The following is a 16,219-nucleotide window of genomic DNA, read 5'->3' as shown; positions in this document are numbered from 1 at the left end:
CACATAGACACCAGTGATACATTATTAGCACATATGATTGTTTATGGGTAACTAAAATCACGCCAATATCCTTCGTGCTCGCTGGCACTTGCGCTCTTTGCAGCCGTCCAGCGGTCCGAGAGCGCGCGGCTGATCTGCCCAAACGTTGCGCCGGGCATGGCCGCCTGCGCCGTCTTCATATACGCCTTGACGTATTGTTGGTACGGGCTGAGTTCCTTGGTCGCAAACAGTGGCGCAAGACGGGAACGACACGCTCCACACAACTGCCGGGTCGTGTCGATACTCTTGCTGTGCCGCTTATAGATTTTGCGGCACTCGACGTTGGTGCACTGCCACTCATACTTGTAATTGATGACGTAGTCATGCTTTGTAGTCACGCTGATATCGGGGCGCACGCGCATGACCTGGCGGCCCCACGTCTTGAACACCTTGCCGTGTGGGTTCTTGAACTCTTTACTGATAACCCATGCCGCGACGTGACACATTTCGTGTGCGAGCGTGTCCCGAATCTGTCTCTCTTCCGTGACGACCTTGGTTGCGAGCGCGATCCATACCTCTTGGCTGCTGGTACCGTCCTTGTGTCGCGTTGCGCGGCGGTGCGCCATCCCCGCACTCTTGTTGATACGTGTATCCCACTTGATGGTGCACCCGGCACCTCTGCGACCAAGTTGCGCGTCGAACACGTTCACGTCGAGCTCTTCGAATAGCGCCTGCGCATACTTTACGCGGTGGGCCTCCCACTCACGTGGACTCATCTGTTTGCGTGGCTGGGGCCGGGGCGGCGGGGCAAGCTTGGCTGGCTCAGAGAGGGACATGGAGCCGATGTCTGGCACGGACACTGGTGGTGGGGGCGGTGAGAAGGTCAACACAGCAGACGAGGGCGGCGACGGTGCCAAGGGCCGATCGTCCTCGCTGTCACTGACGAGGTTGATCACGGGTATCGGGAGAGTGTCGCCGGTGGCAGGTTCATCTGAATCCACCTCAGACGATGACGCTTCTTCATCATCGTCGTCCCCACCGTCGGCGACGTCTTCCTCCACCTCCGAGTCTGACAGGATGAACTCGCGCAGAGACCCCGCGCTGTCCATACTCGAGTCCATAAGGAACTCGGGCTCCTCGTCCTCGTCACTGGACGCGTTCAATTTTGCAATGGCAGCTGGGATCCGCCCACGCAATCCACGAGGCCGGGCCGGCGCGTCCTCGTCATCGCTGACGATGATGCGCCGCCCGATCAGCCGTCGACGTGGGACGATCATGTCACTCTCGTCGCTGGCGTAACCCGTCGCCTCATGTCGTGGCGTGGCCGGCACACTTGGTGCGCGTAATGGCGGTGAAGAGGTGGGCGATAAGATCTCAATGCTCTCGGTTGGAGAGCACAGGCTGTCGGTCGTGCCGCTCTTGCTAATGGTCGAAGCGGAAATTGCTGAGAGCGTAGGTGACAACGCGCCTGTTGGAACGAGGGAGGCAGAGAGGTCGCGATTTCGTCCGGGAGTTGTGGGCGCTGACCCGCCGTCGGAAGACGATGTGTTGGCCGTCGATGTCGACGTGAGCGAGAGGTGGCGGCTGGGGGTCAGCGAGTCGTGGGTGACAATAGTAGAGGATACCCACATGTCGAGCTCGAGGTCGACCTCATCCTCATCTAGCTGATATTCCACTTCCTCCTCCTCTTCCGCTGCTGGTTCTGGTACAACCTCTGTCTCAGACGCAGCAACGACCTCAGACGCGCTCAGCAATTCCACAGGTGGGCCTAGACGCGCGCGTCCAGGAAAACTGCTCAGCGACGCGAGACCAGGGAAGCTGCTGGCCGAGCTGAACGTCGAGTCGCCGTCGTCGTCGAAATCTTCCAGCTCCTCCATGCCTTCGACCGCCTCGAGGTGCAACGTCTGCTCAGCTTCGACGGCAGCATACGCCGGACCGAGGTTGTTGAGGCTGATCTTCCGTCCTAAGCGGCTGGGCGAGGATGGTGATGGTTCGCGGAAACGTGATGGGCGTGGAGTGAAAGCTGCGCCGCCGCGCGCGACGACGGGCGTAGGCGTAGAGCGGAATTCGACGCGGGGTACTACTGTTAGCTGTGGTCCCAGGAGAACGGTCTGGGCGGATGCGCGGAGTAGAGTCCACTGGCACAGCCCTCGCGACGCCGATGAGCAAGCCAGGGGATAGTGTGGAACGTGGGTTTGGCAAAGGAAGGACAGCGCACCCCCGATGAGATGGAGGCGAGACTTACACCCAGGACTAGGCAGCGGACTGGGAAACTCGAGGCTGGGATAGTCCGAGTCCACATCGCTCGGTGGGGGCCGTGGCACGTCCCAGTCGAACCGGGGGGACGTGAGCATCTCGCCACGACTATACGCGCGTGTTGGTGTGCTGGGGATCGAGCATGTCGAGGGAGGGGCGGAGAGGTCGCCAGACGAGCTTGGGGGGACAGCTATGGCCGGGCGGAGGTTGGGACGGGGACGGCATGGTGGGCGGGGTGGAGGGGAGGCCGGCGCGAACGTGCTGACCGGCAAGCGGGGCGCGCGCTTGTCGCGTCGCGGTGCCATTGGAGTGTTGGTAAAGTGGGAGTATGTGGGTGCTGAGATGGAGAAATGTGGAGGAAGATGTTGCTTAGTTTGCGCGTTCCATTGATGGTAGACTGAGGGCCACGGCCTCAGCCGACGCGATTTTGGGGTTGGTGTAGAATCCAAAGGGTAGCAGCGGGTTCAAGTTGATGAGATGTAGAACTAGCAGAAGAGGGCGGGATACGACGACTGGTGAATGTTGTTGTTGGTTGCTAGTGTCCAAGGTAAGGATTAAAGGATAAAGGGGCCTTGCCTGCCACGAGACAGAGACGACAGAGACAGAGACCGAGACAGTAATGTTTTCCTAATCGGGCAAAATCATTCGCGTCATTGCCTTACAAGTTGACAAAGTTTGATTAGATTCCATATAAACAAGTCTCAAACGTGTTAAAGGTATTACATAATTTCCCCTTGCTACCAGGGTGCTCACTAGAAGGCTTCCCGACTTTGACTGATATGATACATTCAATGTGAAATATCTCTATGTTCGATAACAGGCTAATCCCCCTTCCGCTCCCGCCAAACCCGCCTCTGTCATCTCATCTCCGCCAAGCGGATCTGTTCCAACACGTCCGCCAGGTCCTCTTCATCCTCCTGAGCCCGTGCCGCCTTCCGAGCCGCCTCAGCACGTTCGAATTCCGCCACTGCCTCGATAGCCGCGGCCTCATCGTCACTCACACCCGTACCCTCCTCGAGGGACGCATCAGGCACTCCCACTCCCATTCCCGGATCCGCTCGCCGACGTTCTGCAGGCGACGCAGCCGACAACCGCGACGCAGCCGCAGACGCGTCCGCTTCTTGCTGGGACAGCAGAATCGCGTACCGCAAGGCCTCGTCACCGTCCGCCAACCCCAAGTCGTTCATTGCAGCGAGGTGCTGGTCCTCGTGCGACGTGTGGGCACGTGTTGCCTCGTTCTCCGCCCGGATCTCGTAATGAGAGTCAACCGCGTCTTGATGAAGGTCACGCAGGTCGAGGGTACGCGAGGGACCCCGGAACTCGCTCCTTCCCCCAGTGGGGCCTCCACGGCGGTTGACATTGGCGTTCTTGCCCGATTGACGACCCTTGCCTGTGCCAGCACGCCACGCAAGGACGTTTCTGCCGATCCCAGCAATGATGAGGTCGTTCTCAAGGATCAGGTGGTTGACGTTGAAGAACTTGGCACGGTGCTCGTCGCTTCCGGCGACGATGAGGTCTCCAGGTGTGAGGTGAGCTGGCGAGCCCAGCTTGCGTAGACGCGTAGGTTCAGGTGGGAGGGGATCGTACACCCACACCTGGCCATTAAACGCACCGACAGCGACGAGGCCGCAGGACATTTCCACGCACGTGATCTTACCGTCACCAACGGCCCAGTCGCGGATAGGTTTGATAATGTCACCAACAGAACGGCCATCCCACTCCCAGATGTACACGCGGCCATTGGAATCACCCCCGACCACGACGCGGCCGAACTGCTCAGCTGCGGCGGCGACTTTGCGCACGTTCTCCACATTCTCCACATTCTCCACATCTACATCTGGTGCAGCAGGAGAGGCGACACCAGAGTCGGTGGGTGTAATGATACGAGCCGATAGCGTGTACTGCGCCTCGGGAGGTTGCGAGATAGGGGACGAAGGGAGGAGGAAGGCCCGCAGAGTGGTGAGAGGGGCCTCTCCATCCGAGCTGAAGAAGGTTGTCTTTACTTTGTGTGACTCGCCGTCAAGCGAGATATCGTGACGGGCAAAATTCGGGTGGCGCAAGTGGTGGATAAGCACAGACGCAGAGACTCCGTTGGCACACCGCGACGTGACGAGGTTGAGCTCGGTCACACCACCGTAATCTGCCTCCGAGCCAACGTCGAGGCGAACTTCGGTCGGGTTGGTGGCGGCGTCGAACCAGAGACGGAGGTCACCGTCGCACGTGACACCGCATACGACGTCGTGCTGGACGTCGCAAGCCGAGAGGTAGATGCCATCAGGGCTTGCCATCTGCCGCAAGCGAACCTCCTCGGAACGCTCCTTGAAAGGCTTCTCAACAGGCTCGGAGCTAAAGAGGCAGGTGATGCTCGCAGGGACGCCCTCGGAGGGCGTCAGCTTGCCCGACTTGGTAGAGCCAGGGTTGAGTTGCCAGTACTTGAGGCGTCCGTCCTGGCCGCCTGTCACCCACTTCATGGGGTCCTTGCCCTGCGACTCGGGCTGGTAGATTGACAGAACAGCACCTTCGTGCATGTCGTTGGGCAAGGACATGACGTTGACCGATGTCGGCCGACCGCCATACTTAGCGTGTGCTCGAGCCTGTACCGTGGTGTGGACGCAGGAACCGCTGAGAAGGCCCCAGAGGATGTGGTTATGTGAACGCCTGGGAAGGAAGATGGCTGATGCGAGTCCCGGGTCCCACTGGGGACGGATATGGAAGTTAGCTTGGAGTCAGTTCTGTCCATATGAATACGAGTGTGAATCTCACCTTCCTCCGTCGGACCCCAGACGCCCTTGGATACCTTGCCCGTGAGAGGGTCGCTCTTGATGACCGCCGCGTGCTCCTGACTCGCGCAGTAAAGTACCGGCGATGGACGGGTCGAGACAGCCTTCATGGCCTCGTAGCGCTGGCGGTGAGAAATCTTGGCGCTAGACCCCGCAGGAGAATTCGAACCCGAGTTGCTCATCTTGCCCACGACCATCGGTGCCTTGGCATGGGGAAGCAGAGGTGGGTACGAGAGCGACATCTTGTTGATGAGGACCGGAAAAGGGTGATGTATGACGTTGGAGCTGCGCGACACGAGCCAGCGCCTGACGTCAGCTCGATCGGGAACCTGTGCCTACTCGAGCATGGCCTCGCGGGACAGGGCTTCCTTCTTCCATCCGCGTCCGCCGACACCGGAGCAGCCTTGGACGAGAGCCTTGACTTCCTCGCGGGCGCGGCCATTCCCAGCGGCACCATCCCACAGGAAGCGGTTGATGTAGCACTGGCGCCAAACAGATTCACTCTTGAGCTCGTCGCGTAGGAGCTTGCACGTAGCGCCGAGCTGGAGGAGGCAGATGGGGGGTAGGCGCACCAGAAGAACGTGGAGGACGTCATTGGGCAGATTGAGGAGATGGCTGATGTAAGCACGTGTGTGGCCCTAAACCTTACCATGGGCTGACCTCGTCCTCCTCTGCCTCGTCGTCCTTGGACTTGGACTTGTGCTTTAATCCGCCCTTTTTTGGCTGCTTGACTTTCTTGGCTGGACCGAGGTTGGCCGCAGAGGAGGGGACCTCGGGGTAGTACAGGTCGTCATCGTAGTCGTAGTCGTCGAGGTAGTCTTGATCGAGGGTGGAATAATCGAGTTGGTCTTCAATGTAGAGGGATGATGGAGGCATAAAACAGGATAAAAGCGATTGAAATAGTAGTGTGCACTGAGATGTACAGTGCGAGGGGTTAAAGTTGTTGATGAAGGATAAAGTGATGGAGAGAACCGATCAATCCAACGGCTGGCTTATAGTGGAGAGAGTTGAGGGAGAGTGGAGGGCGACGTCAATCAACCAAGTTAAGTCTTATCAAATCTAACTGACGTGGAAAACGGATTACCGTGCCTGTATTTTTGGCCACCGCCACCGCTGTTCTCCGATCTGCTTGCGTCATGAACGTTTCTGATCTTCCCTCCCCTCAACTCTCAACGCTACCCCTTCATTCACATTCCCTAGTCACGTCCAGCTCACCCACTTGCGTCAAGATGGAAGCGAGCAAGGACAGAGGAGAGCTCGAAACATGTCCCATCTGCCCCGACTCTGGCCCTCCAGTTCCACAGAAGTCAACAACAGAGGACCGCAACGAGGACGACGAGGAGCTGCAGTGGATCGCCTGCTCCAAATGCAAGAAGTGGTATCACTGCGTCTGTGCAGCCCTCATCCCGGAGTTCAAGGACACGATTCCCGCCGAGCTGCGCCAGGAGCTGGAAGCCAGTGGGCTGGGAGAGTGGTTTGACTGGGCCAACCGCGTGGATCGATGGTACCCCTAGATGTGGTCAAGCTGACGCCAGGTATTGCAAGCCATGCATCGACTTCTCAAGATCACCCGAGAACCCCAAGCCGCCTCGTAATCCGATACAGGCGACGCTGCGACGCAGGCGGGTCAAGCAAGGCAGCACGTCAGCTTCGCCCTCCACCAAACGCTCGAGACTCGACTCCCAGGCTAGTGTCACTCCGTCCGCCAACGGGGACGTGACGCCCGATCGGGGAAGGCCGAAGCGCCGAGCTGCGCTTGACCGCCCTGATTACTACAACATGCACAACCATAACGCGACACCAACGCGCAGCTGGCTGGATCTCATCAAGAACCCCGCCAAGCATGGTCGTGTGATCAAGGAAGGTGAGCTTGCGGGTCATGTTCCAGCTGAGGCGACAGGCAACTTTCCTCGCGTTCCAGGGAGCTTACTGCGCAAGCAGTGGATTGAGTCTGGAGTCACTGCGTCCGATGTGGCTGTTGGTGACCTACCCTACCCAACGCACCTTCCTCCGACACTATTCTACGGCCCTACGCGGGAGCCGCTCGTCGTGCGGCCAGAAGACGGCGGCATCACCTCGATGGGTGGTAAAGTGCCGGACCCAGGTTTGACAGTCGACGATGTCTCGCGCCTTGTTGGTCCACACCGGATGGTGGATGTTATCGGTGAGATTGTAATGGCCCGTGTCAAACTCATTCAGATGTGGCGACCCAGCAGTCCTCGCAGTGGCCCTTGGAGAAGTGGGCCCGGTACGTCAAGGGCCGCTCCGATCCCAACTCGTCGTCGTCGAGCAAGGTCTACAACATCATCTCGCTCGAGATCTCTGGCACCGACTTAGCCCAGAACGTCCGCGCACCCAGTATCGTCAGCGACATAGACTGGGTGGAGAACTTTTGGCCATTCCCGGGCGGACCAGAGGCTGCAAAGCGAGCTGCTGCTCGCGCTGCGGATGGACTGGATGATGAGGGTCAACCGAAGGGAAAGGCGAAGAACGAGTGGCCGAAGGTGCAGCTTTATTGCTTGGTGAGTGGTTCACTTACCCAGACGACTGCTGACGTTTCAGATGGGGATGGGGGACGCTTGGACGGTAAGCACCTCTCTCTCCACGAGCTTACCAAGCAGGATTGGCACGTCGATTTTGCCGCGAGCTCTGTCTACTACAGCGTGCACACAGGGTCGAAGATGTTCTTCTTTATCAGGCCAACCGAGGCTAATCTTGCGGCATATGCGCGTTGGAGTGGGTCACATGAGCTGCAGCAATCGACATGGCTTCCCGACATGTGCGACGAAGTACGGAAAGTGACACTTGTGGCTGGAGATACCATGTAAGAATCCGCGCTGAACGACCTTAACAACCAGGATCATCCCGGCGGGCTACATTCATGCGGTTTTCACTCCTGTTGACAGCATCGTGTTCGGCGGGAACTTTGTCCACAGTTACGACATCCCTACCCGTGAGCCAGTTCCTGAAACTAGAACGGGAGTTGACACTCCAGAACTTCGAATGCGGGAAATTGAGATCGACACCCGTGTTCCGCAACGGTTCCGGTACGTTACTGAGTCGACAGAACATTGACGCCAGCTTCCCATACTTCGACAGGTAACACTGAGGTAGGACACTGCTGACGTTAGGCTGTGCTGGTATGTTGCAGACCGGTTCACGAACGACCTGCGCCAGCTACGGGCATACCGCCCGACCACCAAGGCTCCGGCAGTTAAGCGTCCGTACGAGCGCATTCTACGCGGTCTGATAGTGCTTGCCCGCTTCCTGATTGGAGAAGCGGACAAGATGACTGACGAGGCGACGGAGGACAAGCAGCGACAGTCAATCTACCGGAGAATCCCAACCGACATCCAAGATCCGGCCGCGTTGGCCCACGAGCTGCTCTGGCGTGTCGAGAACGAGTTGCCAGATCTCTGGGAAGACGATGACGAAGTCAAGGTGGTCGGAGAGGGAAAGGGAAAGCGCGCGAAGCGCGTTGCGAGTGGAGTCCAGAAGCCTGAGCTCAAGGCGATGCGTCTGCTCGACAAGCCAGCGCCGTCGCGCACATGGAAGTTCCAGCCATCGTAAGCTGGATAGACGAGGTTAAACTGACTAGGCAGACCTTGGGTACAAGCAGACCACCCCATCACGAAGACGACTACCAAGGTCTGGTTGCCGCGCCCTGGCCCTGGCGGCGATGGGGCGCCTGAGGAGGCGACGGAGTCCTCGGCAGTGTATCATCAGAGCCGGAAGCGGACGAGAGAGGAGGGCGGCGAGACGATCCTTGAAGACCAGGATGTGTTATTCACGGAGCGTCGCATCATCTGGCCATCTAAGAAGGGTTCAGTTGTTGCGGAGGGTGATAGGCAGGCCCACGGTTGTACTGAGAACATGGGGGAAGGTATAGAAGTCAAGACGGAGGTCCATCAGCATTAGCGGAAGCAATTGTATCATTGTAAAATACGTGTAGTGTGATGTCAGGTCCCGAGTCACACCACCTCACAACAACCCTCTTCTCGTAACCAGCTCACTTATCCTTCCTTTCATTGAATAACTTGCTGACCATGACGGACCACGCGCCGACCCGTGCGTCAACTCGTGTGCGCACGAAGTCTACTCGCGCTCTCGAGAGTGAAGGCACCGAAGCGCTCATCGCTGCCCAAGGTCCCGCGAGAGCAACTCGTTCCAAGGCGCCGCGGGAGAAGGTGGCCCCCAAGCCTAAGAAATCAAAGTACTGCGTGTGCAAGGAGCATCGAACAGGACCTATGATCGAGTGCAACGAGTGCAACAACTGGTACCACTTTGGATGTGTGCAGCTGAACGACAACGAAGCAGAGAAGATCCGTGAGTCGCCTGCCATTCCGAGCTGTTTTCGAATCAGTTGAGTTGACCACAGACAACTGGGTCTGCGCCGACTGCGCGGAGCGCACCGGGACCAAGACGACTTGTAAGTGCTACTCGTGTCCCTCACTACCTTGTATCTTCATCACTAGCTGGCGACGAAGCACTACACGACCCAGTTCGCCACCGTGCGGCGGCGCAGGGGCCTCCAAGTGGCTCGTCCCAACCCGCGTCCGCCACCAGCCTATGTACCCGCATTTGTAGTATCAATGCGCTGTCATCGCGGTCTCGTCTGGTCGTTTGGGTCGCGAACTTGGCCGCGAACTCATTGGTGCTCGTTGATTGCGTGAACTCCGAGTTGCAGCGGAGAGGACGGCACGAGAGACACAGCTGGAGCTGTACGCCACCATTGAGGAGTGCCCGATGGTCAAGTTAGCGCGGTATTCGTGTGGATAGTTGTGGATGTGGGCATGTGTGACTTGAGACTGCCCGTGAGACTAGAGTCACCTCCACATATGGTACATGCCCCGTCATGATTGTTGTGGACTAGGCAGCCGCCCCAACGCACCCCGTCGTGTCTCCGTCCCAGCCTCTCTTCCTGTATTCCTCCTACCTCCCCCTCCCTCTCCTTGCTTCGCACCCATTCGTGCTGCCTAACACCAGACATCCACAACATCTCGAGCTTCCCATCTCCTGCCCCACCATCCGACGTCGAGGTTGAGTTTGATGAGTCGGAATCGAAACCCAAGGGCCGGAAGGCTCCACTGAAGCGCAACGGCCCGCGACGAACAGTGAGTAGGGAAGCTACGCTCGGCTTACAGCAGACCACGCGCGCCAAGAAGGCCAGGGTCGAGGAGCCCGAGCCAGAACCCGAGCCGGAACCTGAGCCGGAACCCGAGCCTGAGGCCGACGAGGAAAATGATGAGGATAACGACGACGCGACCTCATCCGAGAGTGTCTCAACACCCGGCGCCTGCGACGAGCTGGAGAAGGGTGATGCGGATGAGTACAAGGACGAAGGCCACAAGGCGGACGATGATGAGGACATGGAGGTAGACCACGAGGAAAGTCCGTCGCCGCCACCTACCAAGTCGCCCGCCAAGCGAGCCCTGCGGGGCCGCACAAAATCTCCTGCCAAGCGAGCGCGCACCAAGTCGCCGGTCAAAGCGACTGAGGAGGAGGTCGGGGAGAAGGTCGAGGCGGAGGACAAGAAGGAGGACAAGAAGGAGGGTAAGGACCCGGCCCAGGATGAGACAAAGGAGGAGACGAAGGAGGCGGCTAAGGAGGACGGTGAGGAGGGTACCAAGGAGGAGGCCGATGAGGAGGCTGAGACCCCGATCAAGGAGAAGGAGGAGAAGGAGCAGGAGAAGCTCAAGGAGAAAGATCCCAGCCCTGAGGTCCGACAACCGGCACGGACGCGCCTGTCGATCGACACGCGCCGTGGCTCGGGCTTAGCGAAGCCAACCACAACAGCGAAGCCAACCACAGCAGCGAAGCCAACCACAACGGCGAAGCGCTCCGCGCCCAGCAAGTCGAAGGGTGCGCTCCCGGCAGCGCGAGCGTACGTCCTCGGGCAATTTTCCAAGATCGCTACTGGGCTCTTTGGGGACAAACTCGACGCCACTGGTGCCGAGGCTTGGGGAAGAGAAGTGGAGGCGGCGCTGTTTGCACACTTCAAGGAGGGGCCCAAGGAGGTCGCCGGAAACCGGTATAAGTGAGTCGCCTCGCTTTTGCGGTATGCTGACCACAGGGCACAATTCACGCTGCTCAGCTCGTCCCTGCCGAAGACGCGGGCCTCAGTCAAGGTTGCGATAGTGGATGGGTCCACAGTCCCTGGCAAGGTGGCACTCATGAGCGCCGAGGACCTCGCGACCGACGAGCAGCTGACCGAACTTGAAGCTCAGCGCGCGGAGAGCCTGCGGCAGGCTGTGCGTGTCGAGCCAGAGTTCATCTCAGTCCGGATTGGGCGGGACGGTCTGGAGGAGATCGAGCGGGAGACGCCACCCGACTCCCCGAAAGAACCGAGGGAGGAGGATGACTTCGTCCCCAAGTCGCCAGTGGAGGAGCGGCGAGCACGTGGCACAGCCACGCCTGAGCCATCCAAGTTGGCGACCGGGTCGCCGCGCTCGCCCTTTGCTCGCCGCCGGTCTTCCATCTCCTCTCCTCTCTCACCGGTTATGCGCCGTACGTCTATCTCCAATGCCGGCTCCCCTGTGGTGGCCCGCCCGAGCATCGAGTTCGCGTCGGCGTGGGGCACGTCCTCCAAGATGACAGAAGAATACGACATGGAGCAGGACCAGGACGCTATTGACTTATCTGACCTCGCGACCGGCGAGGTGAACTACAACGATGGTCTGGACAAGCTCGAGGTGGATCCGATGGCCGCCTTCCTCTCGCGCCCTGTCGTCTGGACCGGTGGCGTAAGTCCAACCCCAAACTGAGCTGACTGGAGATATCCAATCCCGCTGAAGAATCCTCCTTTACACCGCCAGTGGTGATGCGACAGGCAGCAGGCCGCGTACTTCCGGCTGACGTGTTCCGCGCGCTCCTTCCCCAACCTGCTATTGCTATTGCCGGTCGGGTGCCCAGTATCACTAGCCTGCAGTACCTCTCCGACCGGCGGCTAGATGGCACTAAAGAGCTTGTGACGGTGGCCCTCACGCTCGACCCCAAGGCAACACCTGATGAGCGGAAGACCTGGAACGCGATCCTCGACTTCCACCTCCAGCGCGAGTGAGTGACGTTTTTCTGAAGACTCCAGTTCCTGAAACTGACATCAGCCGCCACGCCGTCTTCCACCCCAATACGGAAGCCCGGGAACTGTACCTTGTCCCTCTTCGGGCAGCTGACCGCACCCCCGATCTATTCGACACGCTCGACGCTTTCGCACTTCCCAAAGACGCACGCGGCGAAACAGTCCTGCTGGGCGTGTTCGTGAAGCAGCGCATCTCGCCCGGGCGCTCGCCAGCCGATCCAACGCCAGCCCTTCAAAGTTTAGCGCGTCCCCTTCCGCCACAACCTCAACCTTCGAATCCGCCACCGCCCGCTGCTCCAGCATTCCAGAACGCACAGCTCCAAGCCCTCATGTCGAGCTTGAACCCTGTCGCCATTGCTGCTGCGAGCGCTCCCCGCCCACCCGCGCCCGGCATGCCAATGCCTCCCTTCCCGCCAGGCCATGGTCCTGGCCCGGCCCCTCCGCGACCCGACTACTCCTCATACAGGCCAGACTACAACGTTGATCCCCGAACCGGTCACCGCGCCGATTACCGCCCTGACTATGCCGCGAACCGTGCGACCGGCTATCGCCCCGACCGCCATCCTGAAAGCCACTCCGACCGCCACCCCGAGTATCGCTCCGGCTACCGGCCCGACTACCGTTACGGCCCAACTCCGACTGGCTCATATGGTCCTCCACAGTCAGGCCGGTACGATGCGCCACAGGGATATTACCCTCCTCCTCTACCCCAGGCTCAGGTTGGGCACGTATCTCCTCTGCCACCGGGTGGATACTCGCCTGTTACTGGAATGAGGAGCCCCCCGTACATGGGTCCGCCTGGTGGGTCACGCGGTGGCCCGCAGCGCGGAAGGGGAAGAGGGCGCAGGAGGTGGTAGTCCGGCGATTAGTGTCACAGTAGAGCAGTAGTGTCGACAGATATCTAAGCAGAGAGCTACATGTAATGAATATCTATTCCAGAGCTCTGAGATCTCGCGGATGGTCCCGGCCGGTGTTCGCCTTGGGAGTGGGTTTATAATCAGACTGTGCAAAGTCGTGACTATGGGATCGAGGAAAGTTCGTGACAAACGTACCGGTTTTCGCGGTTGTCCCCCGAAGCAATGAACGGAAGCAAATTGTAACCCCAACATGACGTACAGTCAACACCCACCGCACGCGTCCCATTCAACTTCACACGCTTGCACTCACTCCTTCATTAGCACTCAACCCCACTTCAATCCACCTCAAATACTCACGCCGGCGAGTCGACACACAAAACGCACCGGGTCTAGCTACTTCTCACGAGCTCATAGGACCTCAACGCTCCATTTTCTCCCAAGCCTTAAACCACCACACCTTCCTCAACTTCCCCCCCCCCCCGTGCCCTTCATTCATCCAGCACCTCATCCCCATTTCCGCCTGTTCTGAAGTCCCCTCCTCTGGGGCACACCTTCTACATTATGGCCGACGACTATCCCGAGGCAGGCGAGATTGAGCGCGACGTGATCGCCGAGGATGCCGGCCCGATCGAGGCGGACGTGATTGCGGCCAACAGGTCCGAGCCAGAGGAGGAAGGTGAGTCGCTACCTGCTGCTGTGGATGGAATCAGCCACTGATGACAGAGTATGAGGTGGAGGCTATCGTGGGCCACAAGACGGAAGTGAGTCACTAGCGGAAACGTTATCGGGATTTATGTGCTGGCGAGGTGGGCCCAGGAAGTAAGAGTGGGAAATCGAGAGGGGAAACGGTTGTTTGTCGCGGCTGCCAAGGACGAGTCTATCGCACTATCCTGCTGCTGACGTCCCTCCGTGGCTTTATCAGGCCTGGTCGTGGCTGATCTGCGCCGGGGAGGGGATCTAGGTCTGGGTCGGACCCTTGCGGGTTGTCGAAATGCGGAGAGGAGGCGTGGAGAGCGAATGCGATGAGAGGAGGGAAGGTGGTGAGAAAAAGGGGTGACACTGTCGAGGACAGCAGATGGCCCCGGCGATGAGGGTTCCTGTGCGGGGAACAGAAAAGGATGAAACAGAAAAGGATGTGGCGAGGGGAACGACCTGCCACCAAGACGCATGGAGATTATGGATGTCCGTCAGCGGAGGCCAATGGAAGGCTCACTTTCCAGTCAAAGGGCAGTAAGCAGCGTCTCTGCCGGGGTTAAGGAGTCCAGGAGTCGAGCTTGAATGAGAATGTCCCCTTTCTATACTCGGCAAACATTGTGCTAACCGTCACAGAGAGGAAAGTGGAAGTGTAGGTTCCTGGCAAAGGGTTAACATCGCGAACTGATATCAGACCTGGTGTCATGGAAGGGATACGGCTCTGAGCACAACACGTGGGAGCCAGAGGCCAACCTGTACGTTTGTTTTGGTTCGTACCATGGACAAACCGCTGACGCAGCTCTAACCTATTGTTGTGCACTCCCCTCTCGGCCTTGCAATGGAATGAAACAATCTCCTGGGCGACTGCGTGGCCCACGCGTGATCCGCTGTCCACCTACAGTGAGCATGCGCAGGATATGATCGACGCGTACATTGCCACGCAGCCGAAGCAGGCTCCGAAGAGAGGACGACCTTCCTCAGGAACCCCATCCAAGCCACCAGCTAAGCGCGGTCGTCAGTCCAAGGCTTCCCAAGCCAAGGCGGCTGTTGATGACGATGAGCTCACGTTTTCTGATACCCACATTGACCTGGCGGACAAGTTTATGGAGATCCCCGATTGGGAGCCCCTGGTCAAACAAGTCGACTCGATGGAGCGGGGTTCCAACAGCCAGCTTGCCGTGTACCTTACAATGTGAGTGATTCCAGTTGGACACACGTACTTTGCCGTTGCCAGGAAACGCTGGGCCCCACTCGCACCGCGGTTCAAGCCCTTTCACTTGGCGTCAAAGTGGCATGACGCTGACGTTTTCAGGAAGAGCGGCGAGCGCTTTGCGCAAAGTACGGAAGTCGTGTACAAGCGGTGTCCGCAGGCCATGCTCCGCTTTTACGAGAGTTTCCTTAAGTAAGTGTTTGGTGGTGGAGATGCCCTAACAACCAGATGGAGAAACGACGGTGTGTGAATGTGAATTTTGGGCGTTTGTCGGGCAATTTCACATGATGGCCGTTTGATGTTGATGGCTGGAGAAGGCCATAGGGACGGCAGGCAGTAGGCCAGTTGCAAGTAGTAGTGTTGCAACGGCCAGGCGCGATATTGATATGGTAATATGAGAGTGGGTACCATCACAATGCCCAAGAATAGGAAGCTTGGGTGTTTGTTGAGTTTGTCGAAGCTCGGGGATTGCCTGACATGTTGACATGTGGAAATAGTGCCAGGGGTAGGAATGCTTGTGAGAATGGGCTATTTTCAGCCTCCAACAGGGCTGTGTACGGGCTGTACTGGTGGACAAGATTGACATGTGGCTTTTCCAGTATGTCGGTTTCGGTTTCAGATTTGCCGATTACGGATCTGTTGTTAGTTTGGTTGATCCGCTCCCGGTTGAGGGAATGAGGGTATGAGGGTATGAGGGTATGTGGGTATTCCGTATGAGGGGTCATTCAGTAAACACTCTGACCATATGGGTCACTGGGTCACTGGGATGAATGTATAATGTGTCTGTGTCTATGTTGATGGATGATCCATGATTGAGACTAGAGTAGAGTAATGACGCTATATGTCGTCTCCCTCCCGTGTGTCCCGTGCCTTGCCTTGAAAGGCGAGACTCGCGTGACGTGACAGAACGCGTCCTTTTATTACAAGACTATAAGGCTATATACTAATGAGATCGTATTAGTATTGCTTTGCATGACTCCCACTTTCTATTTAATGTCATTCCCGCCTCCCGAACCCCTGTCATCCAACAGCTCTTCTTTCCCCCCTCCTCCTCCCTCTTGCTCTCCTTTGTCTCCTTTTACTTACTTTTCAACCCTCTCTCCCCTAAGATCTCCTTCCCGCTTCTCGTAAACGGGCAGGCACGGGTCGAACCTTTCCAGCATTCGTCACGCGAATCACAGTACAAAGCAGGGTATTTACTCTGTTGCCGCGCCAAGAAACCTTTGCGGGACGCGTCCGATGCTACTCACTTGGGATTCACCTTGATTGAGTACTCTCTCACTCTTTACTCGTTACTCTTTGCCTGCCTTGTCTTGACCGTACACTATCAACTACCTCCGCCGGAATCAGGGAAGACTGACCTTGA

The 16,219-nt window shown here is 58.2% G+C and overlaps 5 protein-coding genes across 5 annotated transcripts; 3 read left to right on the top strand and 2 right to left on the bottom strand.

The window, feature by feature from the left end:
• Positions 1-41: 41 nt before the first annotated feature.
• CcaverHIS019_0502940 (uncharacterized protein) lies at positions 42-2,540 on the bottom strand (the record flags this gene model as incomplete). The annotated part of the gene is made up of 3 exons (XM_060601437.1): positions 42-1,563; positions 1,609-2,059; positions 2,225-2,540. The coding sequence occupies 3 exons, from the start codon at positions 2,538-2,540 to the stop codon at positions 42-44; spliced, it is 2,289 nt and encodes a 762-aa protein (XP_060457931.1).
• Positions 2,541-3,092: 552 nt separating this feature from the next.
• CcaverHIS019_0502930 (uncharacterized protein) lies at positions 3,093-5,891 on the bottom strand (the record flags this gene model as incomplete). The annotated part of the gene is made up of 4 exons (XM_060601436.1): positions 3,093-4,954; positions 4,999-5,321; positions 5,355-5,630; positions 5,665-5,891. The coding sequence occupies 4 exons, from the start codon at positions 5,889-5,891 to the stop codon at positions 3,093-3,095; spliced, it is 2,688 nt and encodes an 895-aa protein (XP_060457930.1).
• Positions 5,892-6,244: 353 nt separating this feature from the next.
• On the top strand, positions 6,245-8,933 carry JHD1 (uncharacterized protein; the record flags this gene model as incomplete). The annotated part of the gene is made up of 10 exons (XM_060601435.1): positions 6,245-6,519; positions 6,551-6,879; positions 6,916-7,179; positions 7,215-7,537; positions 7,578-7,601; positions 7,637-7,839; positions 7,874-7,968; positions 8,011-8,062; positions 8,147-8,581; positions 8,618-8,933. 10 exons carry the CDS (start codon positions 6,245-6,247, stop codon positions 8,931-8,933), a joined length of 2,316 nt encoding a protein of 771 aa, XP_060457929.1.
• Positions 8,934-9,061: 128 nt separating this feature from the next.
• On the top strand, positions 9,062-12,950 carry CcaverHIS019_0502910 (uncharacterized protein; the record flags this gene model as incomplete). Its single annotated transcript, XM_060601434.1, has 7 exons — positions 9,062-9,341; positions 9,394-9,444; positions 10,002-10,129; positions 10,163-11,052; positions 11,089-11,758; positions 11,791-12,071; positions 12,119-12,950. The coding sequence occupies 7 exons, from the start codon at positions 9,062-9,064 to the stop codon at positions 12,948-12,950; spliced, it is 3,132 nt and encodes a 1,043-aa protein (XP_060457928.1).
• Positions 12,951-13,511: 561 nt separating this feature from the next.
• On the top strand, positions 13,512-15,049 carry CcaverHIS019_0502900 (uncharacterized protein; the record flags this gene model as incomplete). Its single annotated transcript, XM_060601432.1, has 6 exons — positions 13,512-13,626; positions 13,674-13,711; positions 14,280-14,295; positions 14,338-14,398; positions 14,545-14,835; positions 14,956-15,049. The coding sequence occupies 6 exons, from the start codon at positions 13,512-13,514 to the stop codon at positions 15,047-15,049; spliced, it is 615 nt and encodes a 204-aa protein (XP_060457927.1).
• Positions 15,050-16,219: the final 1,170 nt, after the last annotated feature.

This window comes from Cutaneotrichosporon cavernicola, assembly GCF_030864355.1.
Source record: "Cutaneotrichosporon cavernicola HIS019 DNA, chromosome: 5".
In the NCBI taxonomy this organism is placed as follows: domain Eukaryota; kingdom Fungi; phylum Basidiomycota; class Tremellomycetes; order Trichosporonales; family Trichosporonaceae; genus Cutaneotrichosporon; species Cutaneotrichosporon cavernicola.
This window is presented reverse-complemented; position numbering and strand designations above follow the sequence as displayed.